Source organism: Camelus dromedarius, chromosome 19 (assembly GCF_036321535.1).
Source record: "Camelus dromedarius isolate mCamDro1 chromosome 19, mCamDro1.pat, whole genome shotgun sequence".
Classification (NCBI taxonomy): Eukaryota; Metazoa; Chordata; class Mammalia; order Artiodactyla; family Camelidae; genus Camelus; species Camelus dromedarius.
This window is the reverse complement of record NC_087454.1, coordinates 33,337,105-33,350,300: the sequence shown is the minus strand read 5'-3', so window position 1 is coordinate 33,350,300 and position 13,196 is coordinate 33,337,105. Positions and strand designations below refer to the sequence as shown.

The window sequence follows — 13,196 nt, the reverse complement described above, 5'->3', positions numbered from 1 at the left end:
TTTATTTTGTATTCAGGATTAGCCATCAACTCTTAGAGTCTTTTATTTTTTATGTCACAGCATCTTAAAAGGGAATTTCTGTTGCTTTGATACTTGGCATTGCTGCAGCCTTGGGGAACTCTCTTGTCCTGGCTAAAGGTTTGGCAACTTGTAGAGTTTACAGTCGCGTGGGGAACCTGCTATCTTTCTTCCCCGTGGTTAATTTTTTAAGGAGGAAGAAAAGAGTAATAGGTCAACAGAACCAGAGTTTTGCATTTGGAATGAAGGTTTTGAGAAGGTGCGACCTCTCCAAGGGGATCCAGACTGCAGATGGCAAGGATGAGATTTCAAAGAAGGAAATCCTTGAAAGGGTCAACTATGCCAAGCCATTTACAGTGTTCCTCCCCAGTGTCACTAGCTGAAGTTCCTCATGGTGTCTGTGCTGCCTGTCAGCTCTTATTGGAATCATGCAATATTCATTCTAGATCCAGCACTCTGGTTGTGGGGTGGGGGTGGTCTCTGGTGCCACATCCAGGGTCCTCAGACTGAACTTCTCCAGAGTACATCTCTTCCATTCATAGTGCACAGAGTTCCATGGAGGTCACTATTTTTAAAATTGAAATTTGGAGAGAGAACTTCCTACTTCTAGTGATACTGCAAACTCAGATGGTAGCTACAGTAACAGCATAAGAAATCATCGACTTAAGGTCACTGGTCTAGGACACGGCTAACGTAAAAGGGATAACTTTGCCATAGCTACCTTGAAAAGTCAACCAAAGGCAGTGTAGAGGACAAAACCAGCCCAAAATACAAAGATGCAGATCCCAGGCTGCTGAAAGAAGCACGAGGATGGAGCTGCGCCCTCTGCGCGTGGCTGCAAACGGTGTGGAAAATGGAAAGAGTACTGCAAGGAAGAGGCCGGCCAACTAGTAGTTCTGGGCCTCAGTCTGTCCATCTGAAAAATGGGGATGCTCACACCTACTTATTTCCGCAGCTTGTGAGGAGGTAAAACTAGAAATGGGCACAGGCGAGCTCAGCAACACGAGTTAAGGCCGCTCAAGGTGAGCACTGTGTTGAGTCGCTAAACCGCGACGTCGGATGCAGGGTGCGGAGCGCGACGAGACCCCGCCTACTTTTTTGCGCAGCCACGGAATCGGAAAGCCAGGCGCCGAGGCCTGGGCGCGCTTTGCCTCTTCTCCTCCCAGGCAATTAGGGCAGAGGAAACAGCACGGACTCTCTCCCAGGAACTGCGGCTCCCCTGGCGCCCCAAAAGCTGCCTCCAAAGCTATTCGCTCCGTCTGGGTGCCCTCCCCTCCCGGAACAGAGCGCGTAATGGCTGGAGGCCCCGCGCGCTCCGCGGGTGCGATCGATACTCCCCGGCGGGCTTCCGGGCGCGGGCCCGTGCGCGCAGCCTCTCCAAAGCCGCAGCGCCGCCCCGCTCGCCGCCGCTCCGGTGTTGACATAATTAGACCAAATCTTGAGAGCAAAATAAATGTTCTGTTCGCCTTACAGCCAAACAGATGTTTACAATTTAAATGAAAGAAATACAGACGGCAGGGATTTTTTTTTTCCTCCCCTTCTTCATCTCCAGTGATCGCTTTTTTTTTTTCTGACACATTAAAAATGTGTAAGCGATTACAGGATTTTCCTGTCCCCGTTTGTTCTACGGCTGCATTTCTGCGAGGTGCGCGTGTAAACAGAGTAGGATCATTCTCGGCAGCTTCCTCTCTAACCTCTCGGCCTTCTCAATCCCAGTCCAAGTCATCCCCCACATCCTTAAAGCAGGTGTGAATCGTAATGAAACAGTAACGGAAGGGATGAGGGCTTAACTGCGATCAAGCAGGCCTCAGATGCTATAGCCGCAGCGAGTTGCTCCGTTTGGGGGATATGTCGTTACAGGTATGACTGGCTTATCAGGTCCGAATGCGCTTCTCTGGGTGCAGATTCCAAGCACTACGAAAGAAAGGGAGGTCTGCACAGGGAGACCTCCTGGTTTAAGCTGGCTGTGGATATGTAATAGTGTATGGGGGTTGAAGTGAATCCCCATTTCCCGGTGCAGAGTGTGCTTTGGCTTTTGGCGATGTTTAAAGCAATTAAGAAGTAGAGAGCAGGCAGTAGGCTATGGAAAAGTAGCTCCCCCTCCCCCGAAAAAAAAAGATTTCTAACCAGCCGTGCCTCTAGATCCTTGGGCACGTGAATTTTAAACTTCATATAAAGGAGATTGAATTCTGGATCTGCAGCATCTGTATTGGGGGACTAACGAGGCAGGCGACGCTCCAGGTGTATTTCTGACAATATTTTCGCAATGCATGAGCCACCGAGACGCGTCTTGGCGGTTGAAGGAAAGAGGAACAAGGCTTCTCACCGCGCTTCAGTCTTACTCCTTCCAGGAGCTGCTGAAAGAGCCAAATGCTCTCTCTAACTCCGGTTCCAAAGCTCTCGGCTCTCGCGAAACCCAAAAAAAGCACAGGAGAGCTCACCCTCCTGCCCGAGCTGCCTGTGGGCAGCCGTGAGGGCTGCAGAGGAAGAGGTCCGTCCACCCTGTTATTGGCAGACCGGGCGACTGATGCTAAGCTTCATTTCACGGGAGCTTTTTTTTTTTTTTTTTTTTTTTTTTTTGAAATTAAATCAGATCTGACAATGTTTGTACCGCAGCATAAATGCCTTCGCTGGCGTGCCAGTCACCTCTAAGCGATCTGACAAACTCCAGCTCGCTTAAAACGTGCAGAGTTCAGATCATATTAATTCCCCAAAAATGTTTTGATTCAAAGTAGTTTGTATTTTGTGTAGCCACGGGCAATCCGGTAAGTACTCCTGCCTGCCCGTGGCCGGGTCCGCTCCCTCTCCGCGTGGCCCAGAGGCTATGGCGGTATTTAAGCTTCTGAAATTAGCCTGGGGCTGCAAGGCAGAGTGATCACAAAGCGAAACAAGGGCGCTTCCCCTCTTCACTTTTTACATTTTTTTCTTTCTTCCTTTTTTTTTTTTTTTTTTTTTGAGTTTGCCATCCCGATTTCACAAAGAAAAAAAAAAAAAAAAAAGACCAGGGCCAAAATGTCACTTTCCACCCAAATATGGAAGAGCTGGGTCTTCTCATGTCATCTCCACCCTCTTCTGAAGGCCACGGGCCCCTACCCAATTGAACCCCTACCCCTGCGGTTCCAATCTGGATTCACCCATTATTAGCTTCATTATCGTCATCGTCATCAACATTGTTCTCCTACTATTAAATTCTCAGAGCAAGAAATGAAAGGGACCAGCATCTGACAAAGGGGAGGGGGCCATGAGGGAGCCTCAGAAGATTCATGGGAAAAAGAAGAGTGAGTTTTCCTTTCTTTCTTTTTTTTTTTTTTAATGATTAAAAACACAGACGACTCCTGTAAATAGAAGCCTCATTTCTTCAAGAGATGCCTTTTGAAACCCAGTATCTGAATATTCAACGAAGGCAAAACTCCACTCTGTACGTACAACATTAATATGATCTCTGCAGAATTTGTTACTCAGAAATATTAACATATCAAAGCCGATGCCGGAGGCGAGAGAAGCTATCGATACGCAAGCACAGGGTAAAGTAAAGATTATTGGTTCTGATGGTTGGAGTGGCGGAGCTGCGGGCAAAATCGCGCACACCATTAACCGGGAGTGAGCGCGCGGGGAGCTGCACCTCCGAGGCGGTGGCAAATATTTTATCTAGGTGGTAATTACCTCGCCTCTGCCCCTCTTCCTCTGTCTTTGGCTACCGGGCTTCATTATAGGCAAAAACAATGTAACTGCCACTTACCAAATTGAGTCAGGGAAATGGTATTTTGTTCTTTGCAAACAGAAATGCCCAAATTTAATGAACTGAGGCCTCCCCCCAGCACCCACCCCGCCCCAGCCCCAACACACAAACACCACTACAAATAGGATAGCCTCTCCCTAGTGAACTCGGGTAGGGCACTTAGGGGTCTGTCTTCCTTCTAGAAAAGCATTCAGCAGTCTTTGGAAGTGAAATCTATTGTTTCCCTCCCACAGTCAATTCTGGAAATCATTAGAAATGTAAGTTTATCTGAGAGCTCAGCAGGAGAGAAAAATGGCGAAAGGTTTTGCCTTTCAAGAAATCACATTTCATATGGAGAGTCACTTGTAAAGCCTGAATGAGAAGAGAAACAGACCTCCCCGTCTGAACACAATTCGGCGGTATGGAAGAGAGCTTGAGTTAAAGTCCTCTCAATTTTTGATGAACAAAGGTGACTTGAGCTATTGATATGACTGAAAGTCCTGTGAGCTACCGCGACAATAGAGAGAGGGGGCTTCCTTAGCGTTTCTTCGAAAACGAGGAGTCCTGAGGCGAGGGAGCAGGGTGGGCTGCTAGGATATAGACCACCTTTTAAGGCAAGACTTCCTTGCTATCCATTTGGAAATTGTCATGAACATTGATCGTTTCAGAGTAAACAGACACACACCCTGGTCTCTGGGGCTCAACCAAGTTAATTGGCCTTTCTCTAAGACACGTGGAAATGAAATAACCTCAGCAGCTAAACTCTGAATTCCTTCGCAGAGGAGAGGGGAAGGATTAGGGTTTAGTCAAACAACACAAACGTAAATCTCAAGTTACCTTCCCTCTCTCCTTGGAGCCTCGCCGTTCTTCTAAAAGATCAATATTTAGTTTAAAATAAATTCGGCTCGATTTTTAGGTGAAAGGAAGTGGCACCGAATTCCCTGAGCAATCAAACACCACCTAAGGAAGACCATTTCCGTGACTCGGAGAGCATAGAAACGCAGTTCCCATCTTGTAGTCACCGGAGAGTTTTGGCCTTTCTCCGGAGGCTGTCCCCTAAATCTCTTTTCGGAAATTCAGCTGATTTGCACAGCAGCCTCCCTTCCAGCTCCCGCCCTCGGCCTCGAATAATTCTCACCTCCGCCCCCGGCAGCTATTGTACGATATGATGCAGTTTCCAAGCATTTGAGAAGGTGGTCTTGGGGCAAGTGCGGAACTGAACGCAAAGAGCGCAGTAGCGCAAGCCGGGCTCTGGAAGCAGCCGGCTCCGGGCGCTACTTAGTGGCGCTGTCCTTCAGCACCACAGACATCTCCGTGCGCCCTGAGCGCATGGCCTCACCTTAGGTGTGACCGCCCCAGTAGACTGGGATCAGCAAATCTCACCTGGTCCCTCTTTCACTGTGTATTTTAAACCCTCTCCCCAACAAAATGTATATTTTATTTCAGTTTTCACTAGTGTCGGGCCCATTTCATGTCATTTCATTATGGCTGTGCATTGGCCTGGCTGACAAGCTTAATACGGCTCATTGTAAAAATTTTTTGTCGAGCAACAGTAACAGTTAAAAATAAATTGTTTTTTCAAATCATCATGGGTTGAAACTACAGGGCTGAATAGTCATTCTATATTTAATGGAGTTTCCAAATACTGACTTAGACAATATATGGTTTCCCAAAGGAGAACATTCTGTTTTCCTCCCGTCTCAATTCAAACGGAGTTTAAATTGGACATCAGGTTGTAAAGCCTGCAGTTTAAACATGAAAGAATCCACTGCTTTCTATCGATGCATTTCTTTCTTTGGAAAAGCATTGAAATCTATCAACAAACCTTGAAAGGGATGAGGAGAAACTGAAGGACCTTTATTTGGTGCCATACGAAGTGACTCAGTTTCAGTGGTTCAGTTACTAGAGACAACTGCGGCCCTGGAGCTGGAATTAGTCCTGGTGAATAGGCCACATCTTATTAATTCGTATGAAGTTGGGATAACAGCTGGTCCCCCTTGCCTTGTGTGCTCCTCGGGTTACTCAGCTTGCTAGGAAAATAAGCTTCAGAGGCTCTGGGTACAGTTAAATGGGGAGGCCAGCAAAATCGGCACTGCCTTGAGGCCCTGAAAATGTCATAGTTCAAAACCTTTTGTCAAAAATGGAGCATTTGAGATGCAGCCCCCTTCAGTGTCTGAGCTGAAATCAACAGCTCGCCATTCTGGCCTTCCCCCCACCTTCCAGTTCCATGGGTAGCTCTGGATTCAGATGTTTTCCTCAACAGATGGGAACAAGAAAGCTTTATCCAGTACAGTTAACACCGCCTCCTCCTCCCAACATCCCTTAAAGAAAGAAATGTTCTGGACACTTGGAAATATAAGGGCCGCTGCGGTATTGGTGTTTCATTAGCTTTCCCTGAAGCCCAGTGAATTTAGCCTTTCACAGAATCCTTCAAAGCCTCAAGCTAACACCATCACCTCAAACACCCAGGCTGTGGCTGGCACATTTAGGGCTAAAAGAAACTAGAAATTCTGCTCGAGGATGTGGTGATGGGGGAAGGGGGTGTGAGAAGGGTTTTTTTGTTTTGGTTTGGTTTGGTTTTTTATCTTTTTCCTTTTCTTTTTTGCCTCTAACTTTGATTGTGTCACTGTTCTATTGAGGAACAGCAAATCTTTTCTGTCACAGTCTTTTGGACACAATCTGTGTTCAAGCCTCAGTGGAAGAAGGGAGGTTTTTAATGTGGGTATGCCTGTGTGGGACAAGAGTAATTGATCAAGAAATTGTTTTCTTTATCATCAGATGGGGGAATGTGATGTTTAAAAACATCACCAGACCTTCAAAACAAGGTAACAGGTGAGAGAAGAACGTTTAGCTTTAACATGTTTTACTTACCTCTTCTTATCACTCCACCTTGGCCATTGAGAACAAGCCCACACTGGGCTTCCACTGAGCCCTTAAGAAAAGAGAAAGAAATAAAATCACTCATATAGATACTAACAGGTGTGACAACAGTCTTAACCTGCCCCAACCCTGAACCCTATATCCTCATAACCCCACAGTAGACATTTAAATGCAACCATTGAGCTGGAGCTAGTTTGGTAGCACGCACAATTTTAAGGGAAAAAAATTGCCAGAAAAACCACAATCTAAAAGTTGTATAAATCTTAAGGTATGCATTTTACAGCACCATACAATATTACACTTCAAAGAGCCTGAGTGCCTTTTATCTTGGCATAAGAGAATGAGAAGCCCTTTGAGTCCCCATCAAGGCACATAGCATATATATAGACAGTTTCCACGGCACTTTCTGCGTGGAGCAAATTACACCAGAAGTGTCAAGTCTGGCACTGTGGGTTTCTTGGGAGCTCAGAGGAGCTATTTCAAGTGCAGAATTCAAGATATCTTATGAGGGTTCTGTTTTACCCCAGATGTAGGTGCATCCTATAATGCTCTCCAAAATGTGTCTTATAGAGGCAGCACCTTCAGCATCACTCACAGTAGATCTTCAGGCTCTTAATGGCTGGAGGGATCATTTGAGCTGGGAAGGAGGAAAAGGTCTACTGATTTTTGATTAAGAAAAAATAAAAATTTCTCTCTCTGTGTCTTTTTTTTCCCTGAGTCGAAATGTGTTAAAGGCTCATTTTCCTTTACAAACAAACGAGGTATTGGACATGAAAGAGGCCTTGAAGGGTGTTAACCTATCCAACAGCCCGTGAAGAGTTAAGTAAATGCGGAGAGAGTCGGTGCATAATAAAAACCCACTTTACAAAACAACCTTTACAGCCCAGGCTTCCTTTCGCTTCCCCATTTTCACCATATTGAGGCAGGCCTGTAAGACCCCCCTTTTCAACCTACTCACGGGCTCTTTCTTATTTTAAATGTTCTGCCTTAAAGTGATTATCAAATCAATATGAAAAAAAAAAACTTGGAGACTGGGCATAAATTAAAGCAGTGATGGGAAAAGGTGTGACAGTTTCCTTTGTTGGCCATAGCAAATCTTTTTAGGGGACTCAAAGATGGAACTGAAGCCACAAGACTGTTTGCATCTGTTAGGCAGACTTAGACCGCCCTCCAAACCATTGGACTTTCACTTAAAATTCTGTGCAGGGAAAAGTATATTTACATTTGTTGCATTTGAAATGAGGCAGATGCTGATGAATGTTTTAAAAAGGAAGAAATAAAAGGAGAGACGGGTTGCTCCCACACATCCCCTCCCCATTTCTCTTTTTAAAAGTCTCTATGACTTTTTTTCTTTTTCTTTTCCCTTCTGACAACTAAGTCCAGGAGGAGTGGAAGAAAATAACTTGCCAGACTTCCAACTTGCTTCATTTATCTATATCTGTGGGTACATGTATATACTCACACACATCTCTAGACATAGATACATGAATATATCATACACCATTCTCCTCTGTTTCTCCTAGTTTCTTGGAGTGTTGCTCCCAGTATGAACATTCTCTCAGTATGAGTAATAAACGGGGAAAGGAGATTAAGACTATCGAAAAGACAGAGGGTGAAAATAAAGGCTTCAAAATATCTGAAATGGAGAAGGTAAAAGGCCCGGAAGCTCTCCAAGGGAGGGAACCACTTTCCCTCCCAGCCTCTGGCGCACCGTTTAAGATGTTTATTTTCTTGGAAGAAACGAATCTTGGTCTCTTCACTTAACAAACTTCTCCCCCTCCTAAGTAAAACATGTTGTTTGGTCGGATGACATTGCATAAATGACCAGTTGAATGGCACTAAGTCGAAAATTGGATAAACTACGGTGTTCTTTTGCACGGGATTCGCTCTTTGTCTGGTGCTTGCAAATGTTCTAATCCCCTCTTTTGAAAAATACCCGGCTTTGTGCCTAGCACAGAAAAAAAATTTGTACAGATACAAAAAAATCAGCAGCAGACGTGGCTATTAAAAGGAGTAAATAGGTTTTAGTTGAGCTAAGCATTGAATGTCAGATTTTTTTTCCTCTTGAGACATAAGGGGATCCTTGTGAAAAATGTAAAACTTGCCTTGAGCGTATAAAATCATTTCGTGCATATGAATGTAGAAAGTCAAGGTTTAGAGAGCCAAATCTTTTTTCTTGTGAGCCGATCGTGTGGCTGTGGCTCTTTGTTGGCACTGTGAGGGCTCTCACTTTAATTTTAAAATAATCCCTTGCTCAGAGGTAAATGAGGGGGAAAGATTTTCTGTGCGCAACAAGGGACCTCGTATGTCTCCAACTTGTGTTCTTCCAGCAACTCCCCTTTGGTTTTGGAGCCGGTGGAGGAGATGGCCAGCTTTGTGGGGACTCGCAGGGAGAGCCGCACTTTCAGCTGAAGGAAGACACAAATTCATGTCTTCTGGGCTCAGTTTGGGACATCTGTGGACTTATGTGTTTGAAATGTGGCTATGACAGTATGTCTGCATGATTTTAAATTCTATTGTTGGCAAACAATGTACAAAAATACATGAAGAGAGAGAGTGGGAGAGAGATATCTGTCTGATTGAATGATGGCCTTCACAGTATGTGAATTCCTTCCTTCTTCCTTCCATCCTTCCATTTCTCTCCTTCTCCCTTTATTTTTCTCTCTCCCTCTCCCCCCTTTCTCCTTTCTTCCTCCCTATTTCTTTTCTCTCCCCCCTCCCTTTCTTTATTTCTTCATTTCCTTCTTTTTAAAAATTTCCTTCTTTTTAAAGAGTTGCATATGACGTTACTGGCTTGGAGAGAAAAACTAAAGTTGTGAATCGTCCAGCTGGGTGACAGGACTGGGCACTCCTCAGGCAGTGACAGTTAAGCACAAACCCACACCCTGGCCAAGTGCATTGTGTGGATCCTTTTCTTGGGGTAAATTTATGAGACTTTTTTTTGCGATTCTTTACTTTCCACTGCAATCTAGGATATTCGGTGAAACTTTTGCAAGAGCTCAGGGTCCCCTAAGTGTTCCGAGAACAAACAACCCCGCTGCCAAATCACAGTAAGTTCCCCACAAGCTCAGTCCGGGACAAACGCCTGGGACACGCGGGTAGACTCAGCAAAGCGCGTAGACTGAGGGTGCGATTGGTCATCAACTTATCGGGTCTTACTCTGAGTCCCGTTGGCTCAACTCCAGCCCCCTTGATCTCCCTCACTGCATCCCCTCAGGGACAGAAACCTGGGTTCACAAAAGACCTCAGTACAAACCAGCCGAAAGTAGAGGACCCGCAGCTAGCCGGACCCCTGAGCGTCCAGGTGAAAGGCCCTATCCAATGAGAGGGACAGCGTGGCACACGCCTCCTCTAATTGTTTTGATAACTTTCCATAAGTGGGGTGTGTGTGTGTGTGCGTGTGTGTGTGTGTGTGTGTGAGAGAGAGAGAGAGAGAGAAGGAGAGAGAGGGAGAAAGAGGAGACGGCTAGCAGTCGGAGTAGTAACGGCGCGGGAGGGGGAGGGCGAAGGGGGGAGGGCGCAGACAAATTCGCTGCATGCTTATTTACCTGCAAGTCGTCGGCTCCCGCGGCGGCCAGCCCCAGGCTGGGCCCTGGCAGGAGTCTTTGATCTGGGTGCATTCCATACTGAGAGCCATGGCTCATGAGGGACAGGTCGTGGCGGCGGTAGGCATCGAGGCAGCCCAGCTCCCGCCTCTGCTCGTCCAGGCAGGACGACTTGAGCGCCCGCGCATTGTGCAGGTTAATAAAGTCGGTGGGCTCCCCGTGGTGGATCTGCTGGTAGTACTGTTGCGAGTGGTGGAGCGAGTTCAGAGAGTAGGCGTCGGGAGTGACGGCCGGGTGGCTGTGCTGAAACTCGTAATGGAAGGACTGGTGGTGGAGCGGGGTGTACTGGTGGTTAGTGGAGAAGTAGGGGGATGCAAACTCGGTGCCGGTGGTGGAGTAAGTTAAAGGGGAGGAGGAGGAATAGGCGACAGTGGAATTGGCTACGGACTCCAGACAGCCAAGCTGCATCAAACGGTAGCTGTTTGATCCGTCGTGACGTATCTGGAAGGAAGAGGGGGAAAAGGGAGAGCAGAAAAACTTGAGGTTTGTCATTTTGCCACCGAGGCGCGGCTCTCGCGGAGCCAGGAGCGTCCTCCGGCTCTCCAAGGGGCGCGAGCGCGCAGGGCTCGGGCCGAGCCGCAGCCGGGCTCCGCGCCTTCGCCGGGGAGCCTCTGCGAGCAGGCAGGCGGGGGGTGGGCGGCCTCGTCCTCACAGTCGAGAGCGCGGAAAAAAAATCCCCCACCCTATATAGGTGCGGGTGACACACACACACACATACACACATACACGCGCGCGCACACACACACACGCACACACAGCCCCTGCCCAACTTGCGCAGGGAGCCGGGCGCCGGGAGCCAGGTTTGCCACTGACTCCGGGGCTGCGGGGAGCAGAAGCAGACAGTCCACACGCGCAGCGCGCGGGCCCGCTGCTGGCCACTCCAACCCGCTGCCGACACCGAGATGCCGCGGCCGTCCACGCCGGGATGCTCCGCCAGAGCTGCTCAAAATTATCATCCAAATATTAAAAAAAAAATCCAGTCTGTGCAAATAGTCCAACTCGCTCATTTTCTTAACCATTTGGGGCAAAGAATCCCCCCCCCCGCCCTTTTCTCCTTCAATTTCCTAGAATAAGCCCATTTCAAAAGGGGTGCATGTTCCCAACCCGCCCCCCCCCCTTGTCCACCTACCGCTCCCCCACTATCAATCTCTTTACTTTGCCTTTCCGAGTATCTTTTTTCCATCTCAATCTCTTTCTCCTCACCCCCTCCTCCCTTTCTTTATTATTAGGATTATGTTTTCCCCCTCATTATGGCAAATGTTTCTTAACGTGGCAGAGAGTTGCCCTTCCTGGCGACAGATGTCATAACGAACTTTCTCCCCTTTCCTTCCTTAACTTCCCCCGAAAGCCAGATTATAATTAAACCTAACGGTCCAATATAGATTAGAGACGGAGGAAGCTGCCACGCCGCCGCCACCGCCGCCGCCGCCGCCACACACACACACGCGCGCGCTCAAAAAAAAAAAAAAAAAAAGGAATACCTCGGCATCGTGGACTAGTCCCGGAAAGGTAGTTGACATGTTGGGTTTCTCCGAAAGCTTACGATGCAATTTCCCCCTCCAAAAAAAGAATCGGGAAAAAAATCCAAACTTCTTGTATTTTCCAATTTTTTTTAAGGAAAAAAAAATGTTCTATAGATAGAGATCTAAATTGTAATGGCTTTGCCCGGATCAGATAGCTCCTTGCCTCGTACCCACTTAAAAACCTGTAGGAACAAAATTTTCCCTCTGCACAAAAGCAGCTCCCTGGAACAGATTTTGTACTTGCTGAGTATTTCTTTGGCTGATGTCGTAGGTCCCTTGGTAATATAGAAGTTTTGAAAATTAAGCATCAGCACTGAGAACTGGGAGGACAATAGGCAGAAGAGATTTATCCCAGGAGACAAGGAATAAATATTGTATCTTCGCCTAATAAGGAACTGGAGGTTCTTTCAACATTTTTATCCATTTTTTCCAACCTTTATCATGCTTTTCTATACCGACTGAGGTGAGGACTCATCTCTGCAGAGAGCATTTGCACACATTTTTATTGTGAAGATAAAGCTCTAGCCCCGATGAGTGTGTATTAGAGATAGAAATATATATTAATTAAAGCTTCCTTTTACACAAGTGTTCATTCCTATTGGTTCCACTCCTTGGATGCTGAAAGCTGCTTTTTCCAACGAGCACCCAAATCAATTTCACCCAGATTGGGGTGTCTGCCTTTGCCCAAGTGGGAACAATACTCCTCTCTCCATATTTACATGAATTTGGGTTCTTTCCCCCTTTTTGAAAGGCAACACCCGGCAGTCGCTTACACTTTCAGCAGCTTTTAAAACAAATAACCATGATGGACAGCCCCAAGTTTCCATCATAAAGAAATGGAGTAACTGGCAATATATTTAAGAAAAATACAAGAAAATAAAGACATGTGGCAAGATTCTACATTTAGGTAAAATGTTGTCTTCCACTCCTCAAGCCAACCCATTTTTCCCCTCTTTTGTGTTTTCCTTCTTCCTTTTCGGAAACAGTGCTGAATGGGGGGTGGGAGGTGGGGACCATTTAGCAGTGGCACCAGGTATTTGAACACCATTACCTCGGAATAACCCTTAAATGTTTGAAAGTAACATTTCACAAAGAGAGGGCAGGAAGGAGGCAGTGCACACCGATGTCTGCCTCTTCGGTGGGTTTCTTGACTTGCAGTGTTTGAGCTGTACTTCGCTGGAACCTAGGCTTCCCACACCAAGCTGTCTAGCGCCTGGAGCGGGTAGCTGTGGCTATGGGCTCGCAATACTGAGGCTCAGCCAGGTCCGCTCTCCAGCCCTGCCCATCTCCTAACAACTGACTGGTCCCATAGACTCATCTCAGAGATAGAAAGGGTAATTTAGTCTTAATTGCCATTTCATTTGGTTAGCTTTTAAGGGTTTAAGCTGAGAAGGTGTCTTAATAATAAGCCGCAGGCAAACAGGCATGTGGCTTTTTTTTTTTTTTTAGGTC

At 46.7% G+C, this 13,196-nt stretch overlaps 1 protein-coding gene across 1 annotated transcript in view; it reads right to left on the bottom strand.

The window, feature by feature from the left end:
• TFAP2D (transcription factor AP-2 delta) overlaps nt 1-12,253 on the bottom strand; it is a 49,922-nt gene extending 37,669 nt beyond the window's left edge. The window contains exons 1-3 of the mRNA XM_064476091.1: nt 11,703-12,253; nt 10,165-10,662; nt 6,608-6,668 (exon numbers count right to left, since the gene is read on the bottom strand). Coding sequence (XP_064332161.1) covers nt 6,608-6,668; nt 10,165-10,662; nt 11,703-11,741 — 598 coding nt within the window. The 5' untranslated portion in view covers nt 11,742-12,253. The remainder of the gene's footprint in view (nt 1-6,607; nt 6,669-10,164; nt 10,663-11,702) is intronic.
• Nucleotides 12,254-13,196: the final 943 nt, after the last annotated feature.